Source organism: Lycium ferocissimum, chromosome 2 (assembly GCF_029784015.1).
Source record: "Lycium ferocissimum isolate CSIRO_LF1 chromosome 2, AGI_CSIRO_Lferr_CH_V1, whole genome shotgun sequence".
NCBI classification, from domain to species: domain Eukaryota; kingdom Viridiplantae; phylum Streptophyta; class Magnoliopsida; order Solanales; family Solanaceae; genus Lycium; species Lycium ferocissimum.
Window position 1 is genome coordinate 71477036 of NC_081343.1, and position 16223 is coordinate 71493258.

The 16223-nt window shown below is 35.4% G+C and overlaps 1 protein-coding gene across 2 annotated transcripts; it reads left to right on the top strand.

Moving 5' to 3' along the window:
* The first annotated feature begins 14494 nt into the window (after positions 1–14494).
* Positions 14495–15944, top strand: LOC132048413 (NAC domain-containing protein 83-like). Of its 2 annotated transcripts, none has more exons than XM_059439317.1 (3): positions 14495–14985; positions 15175–15476; positions 15562–15944. In XM_059439317.1, the coding sequence occupies exons 1-3, from the start codon at positions 14802–14804 to the stop codon at positions 15850–15852; spliced, it is 777 nt and encodes a 258-aa protein (XP_059295300.1). In that variant the 5' UTR covers positions 14495–14801; the 3' UTR covers positions 15853–15944. The 2 variants fall into 2 exon arrangements, with proteins under 2 accessions (XP_059295300.1, XP_059295301.1); XM_059439318.1 differs by having other exon boundaries at positions 14502–14985; positions 15178–15476.
* The last annotated feature ends 279 nt before the right edge of the window (positions 15945–16223 follow it).

The following is a 16223-nucleotide window of genomic DNA, read 5'->3' on the forward strand; positions in this document are numbered from 1 at the left end:
CAAAGAAAGAAAAATTTCGTTATAAGTAGTTAAAATTTGATACATTTTGTTTTGGGAAAATACCTGATACTTTTAAACGTATACTCGGATTAATTATGACGCGCTCAACTTTGCGGGCGACCTATTACCCCCCCCGGCCTTATTTTTTTCGTATTTTTGTACCCTTTTTCGGCTGACGTGGCACAATCAAAATTTGATGCCCAGTTGCACAGTGGAGAGTGTTGCACACTCTCTGTCACATTAATGCTACGTCAGTGCCACGTCACTGCCACGTTTTCTTCTTCTTCTTCTTCATTTCAAGAAATCAATCCCATTTTCCACCATTAGCACACACACACATTCAATCTTATCATCAATCATAAAAAGATTATTTTCAAGAAATCAACCAATATTCTTCCTCCATTAACGCACACACATTCAACCCATTTTCTTCCTCCATTAGCACACACACATTCAACCCATTTTCTTTCTCCATTAACACACACCATTCAACTATTTTCTTTCTCCATTAACACACACACATTCAATTTCATCATCAATCATAAATATCTTTTCAAGAAATCAACTAACCCATTTTCTTCCTCCATTAACACACACACATTCAACCCATTTTCTCCCTCCATTAACATACACACATTGAAGGGCAACCAATCCATTTAAAGGGCAGTTCATGCAATTTCTTCGTTGTTTATTTTGAAGAAATAAACAATGAAGGGCAGTTTGTGCAATAAACATTTTTGAGCAACTAGTCCATTTGAAGGCCAGTTCGTACAATTTCTTCATACCTGTTAAAAGTTCATTTGAAGGGAAGTTCGTGCGATTTCTTCATTGTTTATTTTGAAGAAATAAAACAAACCAATATTTGTGGCAGTTCGTGCAATTTCTTCATTGTTTCTTTGAGAAAATAGTCAAATGCCCCCTCAACTTAATGGAGGAAGAAAATGGGTTGGTTGATTTCTTGAAAAGATATTTATGATTGATGATGAAATTGAATGTGTGTGTGTTAATGGAGGAAGCAAACGGGTTGAATGTGTGTGTGTTAATGGAGGAAAAATATGAGTTGGTTGATTTCTTGAAAATAAGCATTTTATGATTGATGATGAAATTGAATGTGTGTGTTAATGGAGGAAAATAGGTTAATTGATTTCTTGAAAAGAAGAAGAAGAAGAAGAAGAAGAAGAAGAAGAAGAAGAAGAAGAAGAAGAAGAAGAAGAAGAAGAAGAAGAAGAAGAAGAAGAAGAAGACGAGGTGGCAGTGACGTGGCGCCAATGTGGCGGAGAGTGTGCAACAGTCTCCACTGTACAACTGGGCATCAAATTTTGATTGTGCCACATCAGCCGAAAAAGGGTACAAAAATACAGAAAAATAAGGCCAGCGGGGTAATTGGTGGCCCGCAATGGTTGGGTGCGTCATAATTAATCAGAGTATATGTTGGGGGGGTGTTTGTGTATTTTCCCTTTTTTTTTTCTTGTTACAAATTTGTTTTATTTCTTTATTTTTCTTTGTAATTTGGCTAATGCATACAAATGCATGAATATATATAATTTATAGAATTGAAAATGGTGTTATTTTGTCTAAGTATTTATTTATTTTTAAATAAAACACCACCGCAAAATGATATTTTTTAGGGGAATTAGGGAAATACAAGTATTTATGTAAAATTTATATGGTTGAGAATGATGTTTGTCTAACTATTTATTTATTGTTAGAAATAAAGGACCACCTCAAAATATCATTTTCAAGGTATTATGGGAACTAAAAAAAAATACGGTCACTCCAATTGTTGACTATCGCATTGGCAGTTTCAGTGTAAATATTTGAACCCACTTGATCAAAATCCTAGGTCCGCCACTGTTTGTAGGTGTGTAGATCTAAATCAGATTATGATGTTTTTATTATCTTATTTTTGTAAGGAGTTTTGCTGGCTAAATGGCAGTTGATAGTATGAATACACAATATAAAATTTTAATATTTTATGAATACAATTCAGTGTTTTTACATTGTTGAGTTAATCATTTATGGGATGCCATCATTTACAGATTTTGTTAAGTTTGTCCATTGTTGTATACAGAGATTTTACAATACTATATTCAAAGTTAATACAAAGCTGTATTCAGAATTGTTACTGATGCAATTGGTTTCTGACTTGGGAAACAGATACATATGTTGAATACACAATATACAGTTTTAACATCTTATGAATACAAAACAGTGTTTTTACATTGTTGAGTTAATCACTTATGGGATGCCATCATTTTCAGATTTTGTTAACTTTGGCCACTGTTGTATCTAAAGATTTGAAAATACTATTAGTTGTATTCAGAATTATTACACTAATGTATACATAGTTAACACATAACTGTATATCAGTCAGCAATGCATACAGTTTTATTGTCTATCTCTGGTTACTTGGAAATGATTTTGCCTATCTCTAGTTTTTAAAATTGATGAATTGACCATGATGCAATTAGTTTCTGACTTGGGAAAGAGATACATATGTTGAATACACAGTATACCGGTCATGTATAGACATCCAACATAATACAGCGAAAATATTACAAGTTATTCATATAGAATTTCTTTATTTTCATTCATCCAAAATCAATAAAAAAAGAACAGAATCAGTCATCCAAAACCAACAAAAAAGAACACAAATGTCATGACGCTTTAAAGTCGCCTTAGTCCAATACAGAAACCAGAAAAACAGAACAAATTACTAAGCAAACAACAACTACTTTCTTTGAGGCTCATTCCTACAAGAGCTCCTATTGTGTCCTGCATGTCCACATATACTGCACGAGTTTGTACGTGTATTTGAAAACCATTCAGATAAAGACTTATCGCGCTTCTTTTTTGGCCTTCCAGGAGGTCTCTTGTACCTCGGTGGGAAACTACCTCTTAAATGTATACGGTACATTCCACTCACTACGTCCCGTGCTTAATTGGGACATCATAAGTCTTCATCACGGTTTACGTTTGTACAAGCTTGAAAAGCGGTAGTTGTCGGCAGTGAGATTTTTCCTCTTAAGAACAGCCCAAGCATGGGTGCAGGGTTGGAACATTTTGCAACTGCAAGTTTTCTTTTCAATACAAACAATGAAACTCCTCCCTTCATCAATTATCATGTGCAAGTATTCTGTTGATGGAATTACCTCAGCAACAATATACAAACAGATTCACATCAAGTATATATTACAAACACAATACGCCATATCAATATATAGTTTTTTTGTAAAAAATATACTTTTGTATAAGAATCATAAAGATGAAATATAACCAATAAAATAAATACATAATCAGATGCACGAAAACAAACCTTCCTGCGCGTAGATTTATGCTCATTAATGGATAACAATACTTGAATTTTTTTCCCAAGCGTTGTGAATGTATACGAACCATTTTGTCGGTTTGTGAAATTCATCATCCATACATCCAACCTAACTTCCTCCGGAAAATTATATATTGGTAATTCTCTACAGTGTATACGAGTGCCGCATTAATGGACTCAGCAATATTTGATGTTAATGTCCATGCTCGGTTAATTGGACAATAAAGCCTAGCTCACTTTGCCCTTCCCACTGAATCCAAGTCCTCCTTCACATGAATATCCTCCTTCTCAACTTTTCCCATTAGCATATCAAAGTCCTTTTCCGTGTATGCTGTTACATCCCGTACTTTTGTACGTTGGATTTGTCATAAGTTAATCAACATAAGTTCAAGGACAAGATTATTTTTGAGGTTATAAGTATTTATGCTATGTTTAACAAGTGATAAGTAAGTTTCGTGAAGGGTAGATGTTAAACGAATGGAGAAAATAAGTTTTGTCTAGGTTCGACATTTATTTGAACGAAACACGGTCCAAGATGGACGAGGAAATTGAACCGTCAGACATGAGAAAATTTACCTGAGCACGGAGAATATTGGTCATATTCAAGTATGCAAATAAAGAGATCGGTGGTTAGGATGAAGTCCCGAAATTATTAAGACTCGAAAGTGGAATGACAGTGATTGAAAATAATATTTTGTGTGTTCCAAAAGGTGGTACGGACTAGCTCTATATCTCATGATCACCATTATGAGTATAGGAAGTGTGTTAAAAATAAATTGGTAAATAAGCAAATTGAGATCAAAAGAGTTAATTATGTGTAAAGTTTAGGGTGTCGGGAAAGAATTAAAAAAAAAAAATAGAAAAAGACAAGAAAGGAAACTTGCCTTAATTAGGTGTGCCACCTTTCCACGTGTGGGCTTGATGCAAAATATTAAAGTGACTCGTATCAATATCTTTAGGTGATCTCTTGCTATTTTAAGAGGTGTACAATTCATTTATATTATTTAGGGAAAGTGGACCCCACAATCCAAAGGCTTTGGAGTTAATTTGACATAGTACTTGAATTAAAGTCATTTTCTTTTGAGAGTTGAACAGAACACAAGCAGCAGCAACAGAAGCAATGTTTTGCCCTTTATTTCATGGCATAAACAATTTATTTTATTCCATTTTTCTTTGAAAATCCCGAGCTCTCGTCGTCCTCTCTCTCTCTCGTGGTTGTAGTAGTTGCGTGTTTCTTGAAAGTTCAGGGTAGACTACGTGGTTGTTTGCTTGTATAAGGTATGTGTTCTTCATCCTAGGATATGATTCTACACTTAAGTTATTGTTTTGGATTGGTTTTGGGAGATTATAGTATAGAATAATGAAGGAGATCATAGTGTCGTGTTGGAATGAAATTATGTATATAGAATGTATATTATGGGATTATGAGAAGATGTATGGTGCTGTTTTCTTATGGATTGGATATTGATAATGTTGTTGGTATTGTTGTGGCAATTTGGGATTGATTTGAGATTCAGTTGGAGCAGGTTATATAGAGGAGATGTTGTCCGATTTTTTGTTAAGCCCTTAGTTAATCGAAATTGGATTATGAAAGTATGGTTGAGAGTTGATTCTTATATGTGTTGAGATTGTAGATTCATAAAGTTCGGGAAGCCGACGTTATGTTTGAAAGGTGACAAGGCATGTAAGGCAAACCTTTCTTCCTTTGGCATGATTCTTATTGTTATTCATTCTATATGTACTCCATATGATTCTATTCTTAGACGAGTAAGGTCTAAATATTTCTTGTGATGGCTTATTGATATTGTACTTCTAGTCTGTTCTGAAGGGAACACCCATAAGGTGCCAAGTTGAGTTGTGTATGTTATATCCCGTATTTTGTACATTGGGACAATAAAGGATTAACTATGGTAAGTTAGGGACAAAATCATTTTACGATTTATACAAAGTCGGGACTTTTGACCTTCGATTTTATTTTAAGACATAAGTTGTTCATGAATTTATCGGCATGGAACATTTAGGAAAATTTGGGACAAAAAATGATGTATTTGAAAGTTGAAAATCATGAAAAATTAGGCCATTTGGCCGTGTGGTTTGGGAGAAGGTCCCACACATTTTGTGGATAAATTTAATTAGTCCAACCCATGTGTGGGCCATGGTGTACATTTCTTAGAGGAGACTTCATCTAGGAGCATAAAAGATGACTAATAAGTCATCTTTCTTCATTTATCCCCACACTTAGAAAAAAACAAGAACCTTGGAGCAAAGGTTGAAGGCTATTCGACCACGATGCAAAAATTGAGGTCCAAATTGAGCCATCACAAAATATTTTCTTCAAGCAAATCCACTAATTGGAGGTCCCACTAGGCAACGTGGAAGTGTTGTTGGAGCGAACAAACCATCCGTTTTGTCAATCGCAAACCAATTGGTTTAAAGTACTGTGAAAATTTTCATAATCGTTGAAGAAATGAAAGGTAAGATTTAATCTTGTTTTATGTGTTATGAATGACGTATGCATGTTGTAGTATGCAAAAATGAATGAAAATCATGAAATATGGCATGTTGGAGTTGAGGCCGTGGGCATGAGGTATGGCCGTGTAGGTGTGTGTGTTGTATTAAGATGATGAATTGATTCTAGTTAACATGTTTTGATTGTTGTAGTGTGAAGAAAAGAATAAAAATCATGGAGTTGGTAAGTTGGGGTGGTGGCTCTCCTCAATGTGGCCACCACGTAAGCACTTACGAAAGAATGAATTAATTCTATTTGGAATTTTGATTGTTTTGGTTATGAATTCTATGTTGGCGATAAGAGTTTAATGACTCAAGATTGATATTGTAAATGTTGCGGACTGATTTGGAGAATCATGTGTATTTAATGTAATTTTTGTATTTATGGGAATGACATTGTTAGAGTGTGGATTATGTGGGTATCAAATCATGATTCGGAAGTGAGGAACGTGTTAGAGTTGTGTTCTCGGGTTTGGGGCAAATTTCGGGTGAAGTGGGGTGTTGTTTGGGATGTTTGAAACATTGTACGAATTCTTTAAAATGTCCTTGAATATTGTTGGTATAGGTTTGGGTTGGTATTGGAATGTATGAGCGTTGATGTTGGCTCGAATGTAAGCCGTTGAATCGAATATAATCAATGTTGTTGGATTATGTAGAAAGAGTATTTAATGTTAGAATGCGGTTTGAATTGATTATTGATGTTGCTAGTTTGGTTGTTGGTGTTGTTGTTGTTGATTTGGCCGAGTTAAATTCTCGGGGTTGGCCTTTGATTATGAACATCGGAAATCTTCAAAATGCGGAATCAATCCAAAATTTACGTACAACAACTCTAGAATTAAGTGCTAATTTGGAATTAAATGCCCAAATGTCTATAGCTAATGTTTGGCATATTATAACGTATTTGTAGACCTTGGGGAGCCCGAGGCGTTGGTTGGGATTAACTTGAGTTTGGATTAGCTTTGAGAGCGGACGAGGTATGTAAAGCTCAACCCTTCCTTCTTTTGGCCCTTAGTTATAAATAGGCTATGACACGAGCCTCGAGGAAATTCTATTTCGCAATCCGAGCATGTTTATGACTCTTATTTGTTTCTTGGAATTCGTATGCTTGATATGATGAAATATTGGCCCTTATGTCTTTGGAATATTTGAGTTTCAAATGTTGCATAAAAAGTTTTTGTTTTTAAAGAGTTTGCAAAGAGAAAAATATACTTACGAACGTAACGTAACTTTAACCAAAATACTCCAATTGCCTCGATATGTTCGTAGGAGATTGTATGGCGTATGATGAGTATGTTTTTCATAGGCGGGGTCTATGCCGGTCAACACTCGTCCGTGGGTCCCGCGACTCTCCTTTTTGTAATCCCATGCTTTGATGACTTTTGAAAGAATTTGGTATGGCTATTATCCCGATTTCCAAGTATGGTCATTTTACTTATCTTTCGAGTCTATGATAATGATCTTTTCCCATACATATGGTTACTCGCGACTATAAATAATAATAAAAACTAAGATAATATGTATAAATATGCATATATTATATTTACGTATCTTTTGCCGAGGATGGGTCCCACATGTAGTCCGGAGACTATCCCTGGCCATCCCCACCGCCCTCGCCATCGTCTGTCGTGCGCCCTTTGTTATACTCCGGTGTTATCTTGTGTTATGGTTCGAGGCCGAGCCCTCAACCACTTCCTCGTGCGTAGGGCCGGGTTCCGCTTATATTTGGTGTGTGTCATCGGGCGCACGTGTATGGCGTTATCTGTGTGTTATGATGTGTGACGGGGATATGGAGATTTGAAACCTTATGTTTTTATCTTACATGTGTTATGGCGCCATCGACGGGCGCGACCATATTCGCTGCGAGCCCTAATCCTAAAATATCATGATTCGTATTTTGAAAGTAAACATTTTGATATTTTGGATATGCGCTTACTTTCTGGTCATATGGGAAGACACGCTTCAATTATGACTCACAGTATTGTTTACGGTATCTTCGCTGAGTAACATATATATATATATATTTACATATTTAAATGAACAAATAAGCATTTCTTCGGGGGATCAAAAACTCGCGTTTAAATAAATTCCTCACGGGCAGTATAGACTAACGGTTCGGCCGCCCGTGATCCGCTCCTCCATGTATGCATTACGCTAGGACACCACAGGTATCTCGGCAAGCAAGAGCGGCATGCCGGTAGGTGCTCCCCGGGTTATTCCACCGCTCACACATTTTGGTATATATTCGTCCGCCTCGTCACGCATATGTATTAGTTTATTCGGGGGTCCCCGTAGGGCGGGGCCACATGTCGACCTCATATGATTCCACTTCTCGTTGGTCAGCATTTGAGGTCCGTAGACGCTCCTATATGTGGGTTGTGCCTATTTGTGTGTGTGTGTTTGTATGATATATGTCTTACCAATGCCTCGTGCGGCGATCCCATTCGGCCCCCGTAGCAAGGCTGGGTTGCCGATCAATCGGCTTGCATTTGTATATGTTTTGAGGGAGTTGCGCCATTTGATAGCCTTGCCGGCCCGATACATATATGTTTGTGTATGAGATGTGTTTGAGACGGCTGAGATAATTTGAGATAGCGTCTAAGACCGGCATTTGTATACGCATAAGCTATCCGTTTGTGATTCGGATTTACGAATGTGTTTGGGTGCCCCACAAGGAACAATATGTAGGCACTAGTCACGGCACTACAATAGGGGTTGGGTCGTGACAAAGGTATATGGTTTTACTAATGATTTCGAGGAAATGAGTTTTATACTAAATATTTCACGAATTAAACATAAAGTTTGATTTTCAAAAACCACTCCGAAGGGTGCGAGATTTTACTACTTCATTTCATTTACGATTTATGTTTACATTCCATAGTATCATCCCCAAAATTTGTATTGATATGATCATTTATTCTTTAGGTGGGGCAATACGATGAAATTGAGTAGAATATAAGTAGTAAGAATTTCATAACAATTCTACTCTTAAAAATTCCCATAAACAAAGGATTTGGAAGTATGTCCTCCCAAGTCTAGTGAGATACAAATTTGATAACTTCTTATAAAAGACTAAGGCTAATAAATTGGATTGTGATGACTTATTAGTCACTTATGATATGAATTGAAATTGATATTTGTGGATTGAGTTTGTGTTGATATGATGGTGATATTAAGCCAAATCCAGCAGGTCCACCCTTTTAATTATTGAGATGCCACATAGACCATCATTATTATGCCAACGATCAGGCTTTTGCGGCCGTCCGAAGGGACTATCGTGTACCGCTTTATTCCTACATAGTAAAAATATAATATTAGTCCAAACCACCATTAATACTCAAAAGACGATTAACATGTCGCCGAAGCGGCATGTGTGTATGGATTGGCATATTTACTTAAAGATTGTTTTGAGAGTTCGTGTGCATTTATATTTCTTCCCTATAGCAACTCAAATCAACAAATATATACAGTTCTATGCATCATAAGATTGAGTTAGATTGTGATTTTTCTCTCCTAAGTCAAATTATGATTATGATTTGTCACCACCTTATATACTCGGTACATTATCCGTGCGACGTCCTTTTTAAGGGGACGCACTCACGTTCGTACCCGTGCTGCACCCCGCATTGTTGGCTCGAATAGAGTTTAAGTGTATAGCTAGGATACTTGGACATTAGCTAGGATTGGCAAGTTTCACCTCATTCGATTTTTCAGCCATCTCTTCGAGTCATGTATAGATATGTATGATTATGGGTATGTTAGGGCCCAAGCACTTTTTCGTCTATTTTCTCTCATAATGTTCATCACTTTGCAACTTGTTAGAGACACGAACGACCATCCCTTTTCGTGGTATGTTTGTCGAGATGTCGACAAAGTGATGTCCGTTAAGTCATTTGTGGATTTTAAAAGGGTATGTATTTTAGATGATTTCAATTGGTTTAAAGTACTTATTTGATTGAAAATTTTCATAATCGTTATAAAGATAATGATTTCTATTTGGAAAAGTTTTATGTTTTTGAAATGACAGGTTTTGATAGAGCGAATGTCTAAGTGTTCGCTCAACTACGAGAGTCGGGTGCCCGTCTCTGCTTTACTACTACCAAAAAATAAAAAAATTACCCGGTTCAGGGGTGACATATGCTTTTGCCATTTTATAGTACACACTATAACTCAACACTTCATGACTCTTCCTTTTTTTTTTTTATAGTTATTATATACATTCTTCCAAAAAAAAAAGATGCCATATGCATGCTAAATGCGGAATAGTAGGATAAATTCTAGCAAAATACTCCCTTGATGATGCTTTCATGTCTATCGGGAGATACAATACACATGTTTTCCACTTACCTATACGCTTCCTTGAACTATGAAAGAACCATGACCAAGACTTATCGTTCTCGAATCGATCACGCCATATGCGAGAGGGCAAGATATTACCTACAAATTCAATTGAGAAAAGCAAAAAGTTACTGATTTTTACTCAATTGTATGCATTGTATGCAAAAAAATAGTACATTTGTATATGAAACACCTGCACCATCCAAAGTGCTTGCTGAAACAATGTGCATTCTTATATGAGAACCTCGGTACGTTTTATCCAAAATGTATATTTCCAAGTATCCCAGTAACTTCGTAAAAATTTGAGTTTGAACTGGTCTCTCAAACTTCGTCATAGCCTTTTCTTTAGCACGATAAGCCTTCATGTAATTCACATTCACACCAATTTCATTTTTCACATCATCTATTATATCCTTTGGCGTATACTTCCTCTTATGATTTGTTAATTTTGGCTTAATAATGCCTGCTATAATACCACTACTTGCTTGATTACAAGAATACACCTTATCCTTCAATGGACATGTATGTTTGTCCACAAACTCTCTGACGTTGAACATTGCAGATTTGTTAATGCTCGAAGCTTTCAATATCCACTCACATTGTTCTGATAGACATACAATGGTATAGCTATTCCTAGGTCAATTTCCATTAGAATTGTATACTTATACATTCGACCCACGTTCTTCCTCTTAACACATATCAAATCATTATGAAAAAATTGAATACAATTCATAGACCGATCTAAATTAGACAGTCAGATATATGTAAGAAATATCAACTAGTTAAATAAACATCACTTAATGAAAAAAGATACAATTTTATTGGTATATACAAATAAATCATAAATGTTATTAACAAGCTTACCTTATAGAATTTGACCTCTATGTACGGAACTGAAACCTATTGTTAATTGCATATTTCTTCATCACAGCCTTCAAAGTATCCTTGTCATTGTATACTTATTTTACCATGATCCTAATTGTGATTATGATTTGAAATGATCAAATCATTATACACAACTATTTGGCCGAACATCAATTGACCGGCAAACGTTGATCTTGTGGCACACCAACATATATTCGCCATCGAATCATCTGTATTCATAACTTGTATTTGACGATTGTATTCTAATTGCGGTAGGTCACCTTCAATAACACTTTCACCAGACACACTGTATTCACTCACCTTATCAGTTGTGGTGGTACACAAAGGATACATCCCAAACTGCCTACTATCTTTCTTTAGTTCAACATACACCATGACACTCATGTCATTGTGTATTTCACAAGGCATAGAATCACTTTCGATCATGTATTTAATATTAGTTGTTTTGTTACTCGTATCTATTCTCACCTGTTTCGCTATTACATCAACCTCCTCATACGAGGCATAATCTTTGAAAACTATTGCATCGATTGTGTAATTCACAAAACGATTCTCATCGTTCCAAATCCCGAAATGTCGAATTACTGTCGGTATGTTAGACATTTTGTTTGAATTTAGGACTGTTAATGATTAGCAACAAATTCAACGTACAACTACTCGTTTGATTATGAACATCAGCTGAACTATTATTTACCTTCAAAATGCAAAATCAATCCAACAATTTCTGTATACAACAACTCTAATGAATCCTGTAGAAACTCATACGAACAACAGCAAATTCAAATGTGACGATCGAAATTGAAATCGCAATTGATTTTTGAGATTGTATTCTGAACGTATTCTGTATATTTGAATTGAATTTACTGTTAGGAGGATAAACTCTGTTTTCTCCGTTTTTGCATATGATATTTTGATTTTGAATTTGAGATAATTGGAATAGAAAAGAACCGTGTGAAATTTGGAACCCAGGTCATTGAGAGTGATTCTAGGAAGATTTTATTTAGTTTGCCATGTTTAGGAGATTTCATCCCATGATTTCAAAGAAAAAAGTTTAATGATTGCGCATTCATGAATACGACACGCACCATAATGAATACAATAAGAAACAAACGCTTAGTTTAGCTATATGTTTTTACTACGGGATGTAATAGGTGAACTGTAGCTATGCAGCAAAAATAACCCTTAAAAAATAGTCATTCATGAAATTTTCCCAAAGATATTCTCAGTCAAGTCCTTGTTTGGACAAGTTGCATGTGTTCCACTTTTGTCGGCTGAGAATATGAGATTGACACCTTAATGTAGGTGTTTTGAGTACGTATAATCAAGACAAGACAGATTTCATGTGTTTTTTTTTTTTTTGTTTAAATTTCATGTTTGCAAAGAGAAAATACTCTTAAGGAAAACCGGTCTTTGAAACAATGTGGACCTAAAAACTTTAAAAAAGGGAAACATCACCCACCTTATTGACAAATGGAGAAAGCTTTTAGAAATGGTGAAAGAGGAAGAATCAATTTACAAGAGGTAAAAAGGCTGTAAAATGTCAGAGTACCTGAAATTAATAGTCCCTGTGCATGATATTCATATTTTAAATTGACATATCTAACTTTCTCGAGAAACAAGTGTGAGTAGGACTATAACGTAATATAAAATAACGGATGTCGATTATTCCAAAGTAGAGGAAGCCGTTTGTGACATCTCTAAAGTATAGAGGAAAAGGCTATTTCTCATCACATGATAGAAATATTCACTCGCAAAGTAACTTAAACCGATGTATAGGTGATGTCCCAGTGCAATTTATACTTCCGGCCATACTATTGGAGGAATGGTGTAACTTCTAACAGATGTATGATATATCAAATTATTTGTTTTTATTGAGAAATAATTTACTCGTATTGTGTATAAATAAGATTGTAAATATATAACTAGGAGGACACCTCATAATTAAGCCAAAGGGCAAAGATGTAAATATACCCCTCAACTTTGCGATTTAGAGCAGATATACCCCTCGTTAAAAAAGTAGTGTATATATATCCTTGCCGTTATAAAATGGTGCAAATATATCCCTGCCTTTACACAAATAGTGCCAATATACCCTTTTCACTAACGGGATTTTAAAAAAAAAAAATCATTTAGCTTATTTTTTAATTAAAAAAAATGCCATGTGGCTTTAAAAAAAAGTCTATCCATTTTTTTAGTAGACATATTTTTCTAACGCCACATGGTAATTTTTTTTTCTGATGGGTCGAGTCTGGTTCGTTTAAAAAAAATAAGTCTATCGATTTTTTTAAAAGAACCAGACCCGACCCACCACGAAAAAAAATTATCATGTGGCTTTAGAAAAATATGTCTACTCAAAAAAATGGGTAGACTTTTTTAAAGGCATGTGGTATTTTTTTAATTTAATAATAAACTAAATGATTTTTTTAAAAAAAATCCGTCAGCAAAAAAGGTATATTTATATTATTTTATAATGATAGAGGTATATTTATATTACTTTTAAAATAAAAATATATCTATTCTAAATCGCAAAATTGAGGGGTATAGGTGCACCTTTTCTCTGAGCCAAATAATAACCTTTTGTGGATTCATTGTGCAATGCAGCAATGATTCCTTAAAAGATTTAACAAAATCAAATAGTCAACAAAATAAGGCTTTAGGATTTATTGGGCTGTAGCCTTAGGCAGTTGGGCAGCCTTTACAGCAAAGGTATGTTAAAGAAAGGATTTGTAATTGGAAAGTACTAGTACATTTTTGTGTGGGTTGTCTTTCAAACGCACTGGTCTTTAATTTTTAGCCCTCAAATTAGCGGTCTTTAATTTTTATCCTTCATCTAATAGACTAGTTTTTTGAAGTTCTAGATTCGAACTTCAGCTCCGTAAAAAATATAAAGGAATTTTGCAAGTCAGAGGTTTGTAGCAAAGTTAGGCCTATTCGACCAAAAGTTAGGTCTTAAGATAGAGGTAAACTTTTACTCAAAATTAGGCCTTAAGGTAAATCTCTACCTTAAGACTTAACTTTTAACCAAAATTAAGCCTATTCGGGTAAAAGTTAAACTTTAAGGCAGATGTTTGTAAAATTCTAACTAAATAAAAAAAAAAAATTACCTAAAGGCAAAATTTTGCCTTGCTATTTTTTTTAAATTTTTGATTGACCCGAAACTAATTTTTTTTTTTAATGAATGATAAAAATTAAAGACCACCAATTTGAGAGATAAAAATTAAAGACCAATGCCTTGTAAGTTTGAAGGGCAATCGTGCAAATGACCCGTACTAGTACTCATGTTGATAATTAAATGGCCCCATCAAATGGAAGCTCCATTAAAAACAATACTATTTAATTAATTCATAATATAATCAAACTGTGATGGTACTGGGACTAGACAGTAGTCAGTACCTATGTCTTCTTTATTTTTTATTTATTGAGATGAGGGGAATCTGAGAAGAGCACGTGGCACAATACGTTGGGGCGATGGCCGGTGCTTCTTGAATATTGACCAAGCACATCTTTTGGGGCTTGGGTTGTTGTTATGGACTACACGTTTCCCACTGTCTACTTATTAACCAGTAGTCAATCTTGGAGATGATGGTTATGGTCATGGTCATGGAAACCGTGTTGATACAACTTTCAACTTTGTTTCTTTTCTATTCCCTAAGACATATATAAGACCTTTGCTATCTTTCTTGCTGGAGGATGCTGTCGTTGGCTTGAAAGGAAAAATTTCAAACTCCAGTAAGCAGTCCGAAATATGGAGGAGGCAAAATCTGGCAAAGTTGGGAGCTTAAATCTGCCCATTGGATTTAGGTTTCATCCCACTGATGAAGAGCTCTTGGTTCACTACTTGACCAGAAAAATATTTTCCATGCCTTTGCCTGCCTTAATCATCCCTGAAGTACTGGATGTTTTCGACTCTTTTCCTTATGACTTGCCTGGTAAAGTTGCGCTGCTATTCTATTATTTTTTCTTGAACAAGACTGGTCTTTTGTTTCACTTTGAGATAGTGCAGTCTTTTTTTCATTTTTAATCCAATATTAATGTTGTACTACAATAGATGTCATTTTCTGTTTCTTTAGATGGTGCGTAAATATGCAGCAAACATTTATTAGTGAATGACATTATAGCAGGGGACTTAAGGGAGAAGAGGTATTTTTTCAGCAAAACAAATGGAGATATAAACAGCAAGGGGTGCAGCAGATTGATCGCTGGCAGGGATTGTTCTGGTTACTGGAAGGCCGTTGGCCAAGACCAGCTAATTGTTGTGCCAATTTCGGGTACTGGAACTGGAATAAGCAGCCAACAACAACAGCTAGTTATTGGGACGTTAAAAACCCTTCGATTTTACCAAGCAAAGCATTCTGGATTTTTAAGAACTCGTTGGTTTATGCACCAGTATTCCCTTGTTAACCTTTCCCCATCTGATCAGGTATGAACACTAGCCACTGCCATTTCCTCTCGTCCTATTAAGTCCACATTTTTAATATAAAAACACAACTTTGTTCGTGCTGCAGAATGTTAACATGACTCAAGTAGGAGATTGGAGCATCTTTCGCATATACCAGAATAAATTACTAATATCCAAGAACGGAAGGGCTAAGGCTAATGTTGTTGCTGAGCAATGTAACAAAACTAGTACGCGAAAGAGGCCCATTGATGTAGTGTTGCAGGACAAGGAGGAGTTCCAATTAGGCATTCCTCCACCCTCTTCTACTTCCTCTACAAAATCAGCAGTAACTGATATCTCTTCTAATCAATCACTGGAATTAGATCAAGAAGTAACCAGTTGCCACTTCAGATTTTGATTTTTTTTTTTTTTTTTTTTTTTTTGTGAGCATCCACAAAAGCTTGCTTTAGTTGTTTTTTTCGAATAACAACAAAAGGAAAATTGGCAGGACTCTGTGTTGTCTTATATCTATTTGGTTTTCGTTTGTTTCTTGTATGGTTGAACAATATACGTCCAATCCTATTTATTCTCTTAGTTGTTCTTAATTTCGTGGTTGTCGGAGTGAAAGACTAAAAGCTTAAAAGATGACCTGAAGAAAGATGTGTAATAGGAGGAACACAAAGAGAAGGAACAAGCAACACTTTAGCTCGCAGTAGCATAATTGGACCAAGAATATAATGATAGTGGATTTTAAACAATAACCGTGCTCGATGACATCTTTCCACTGCC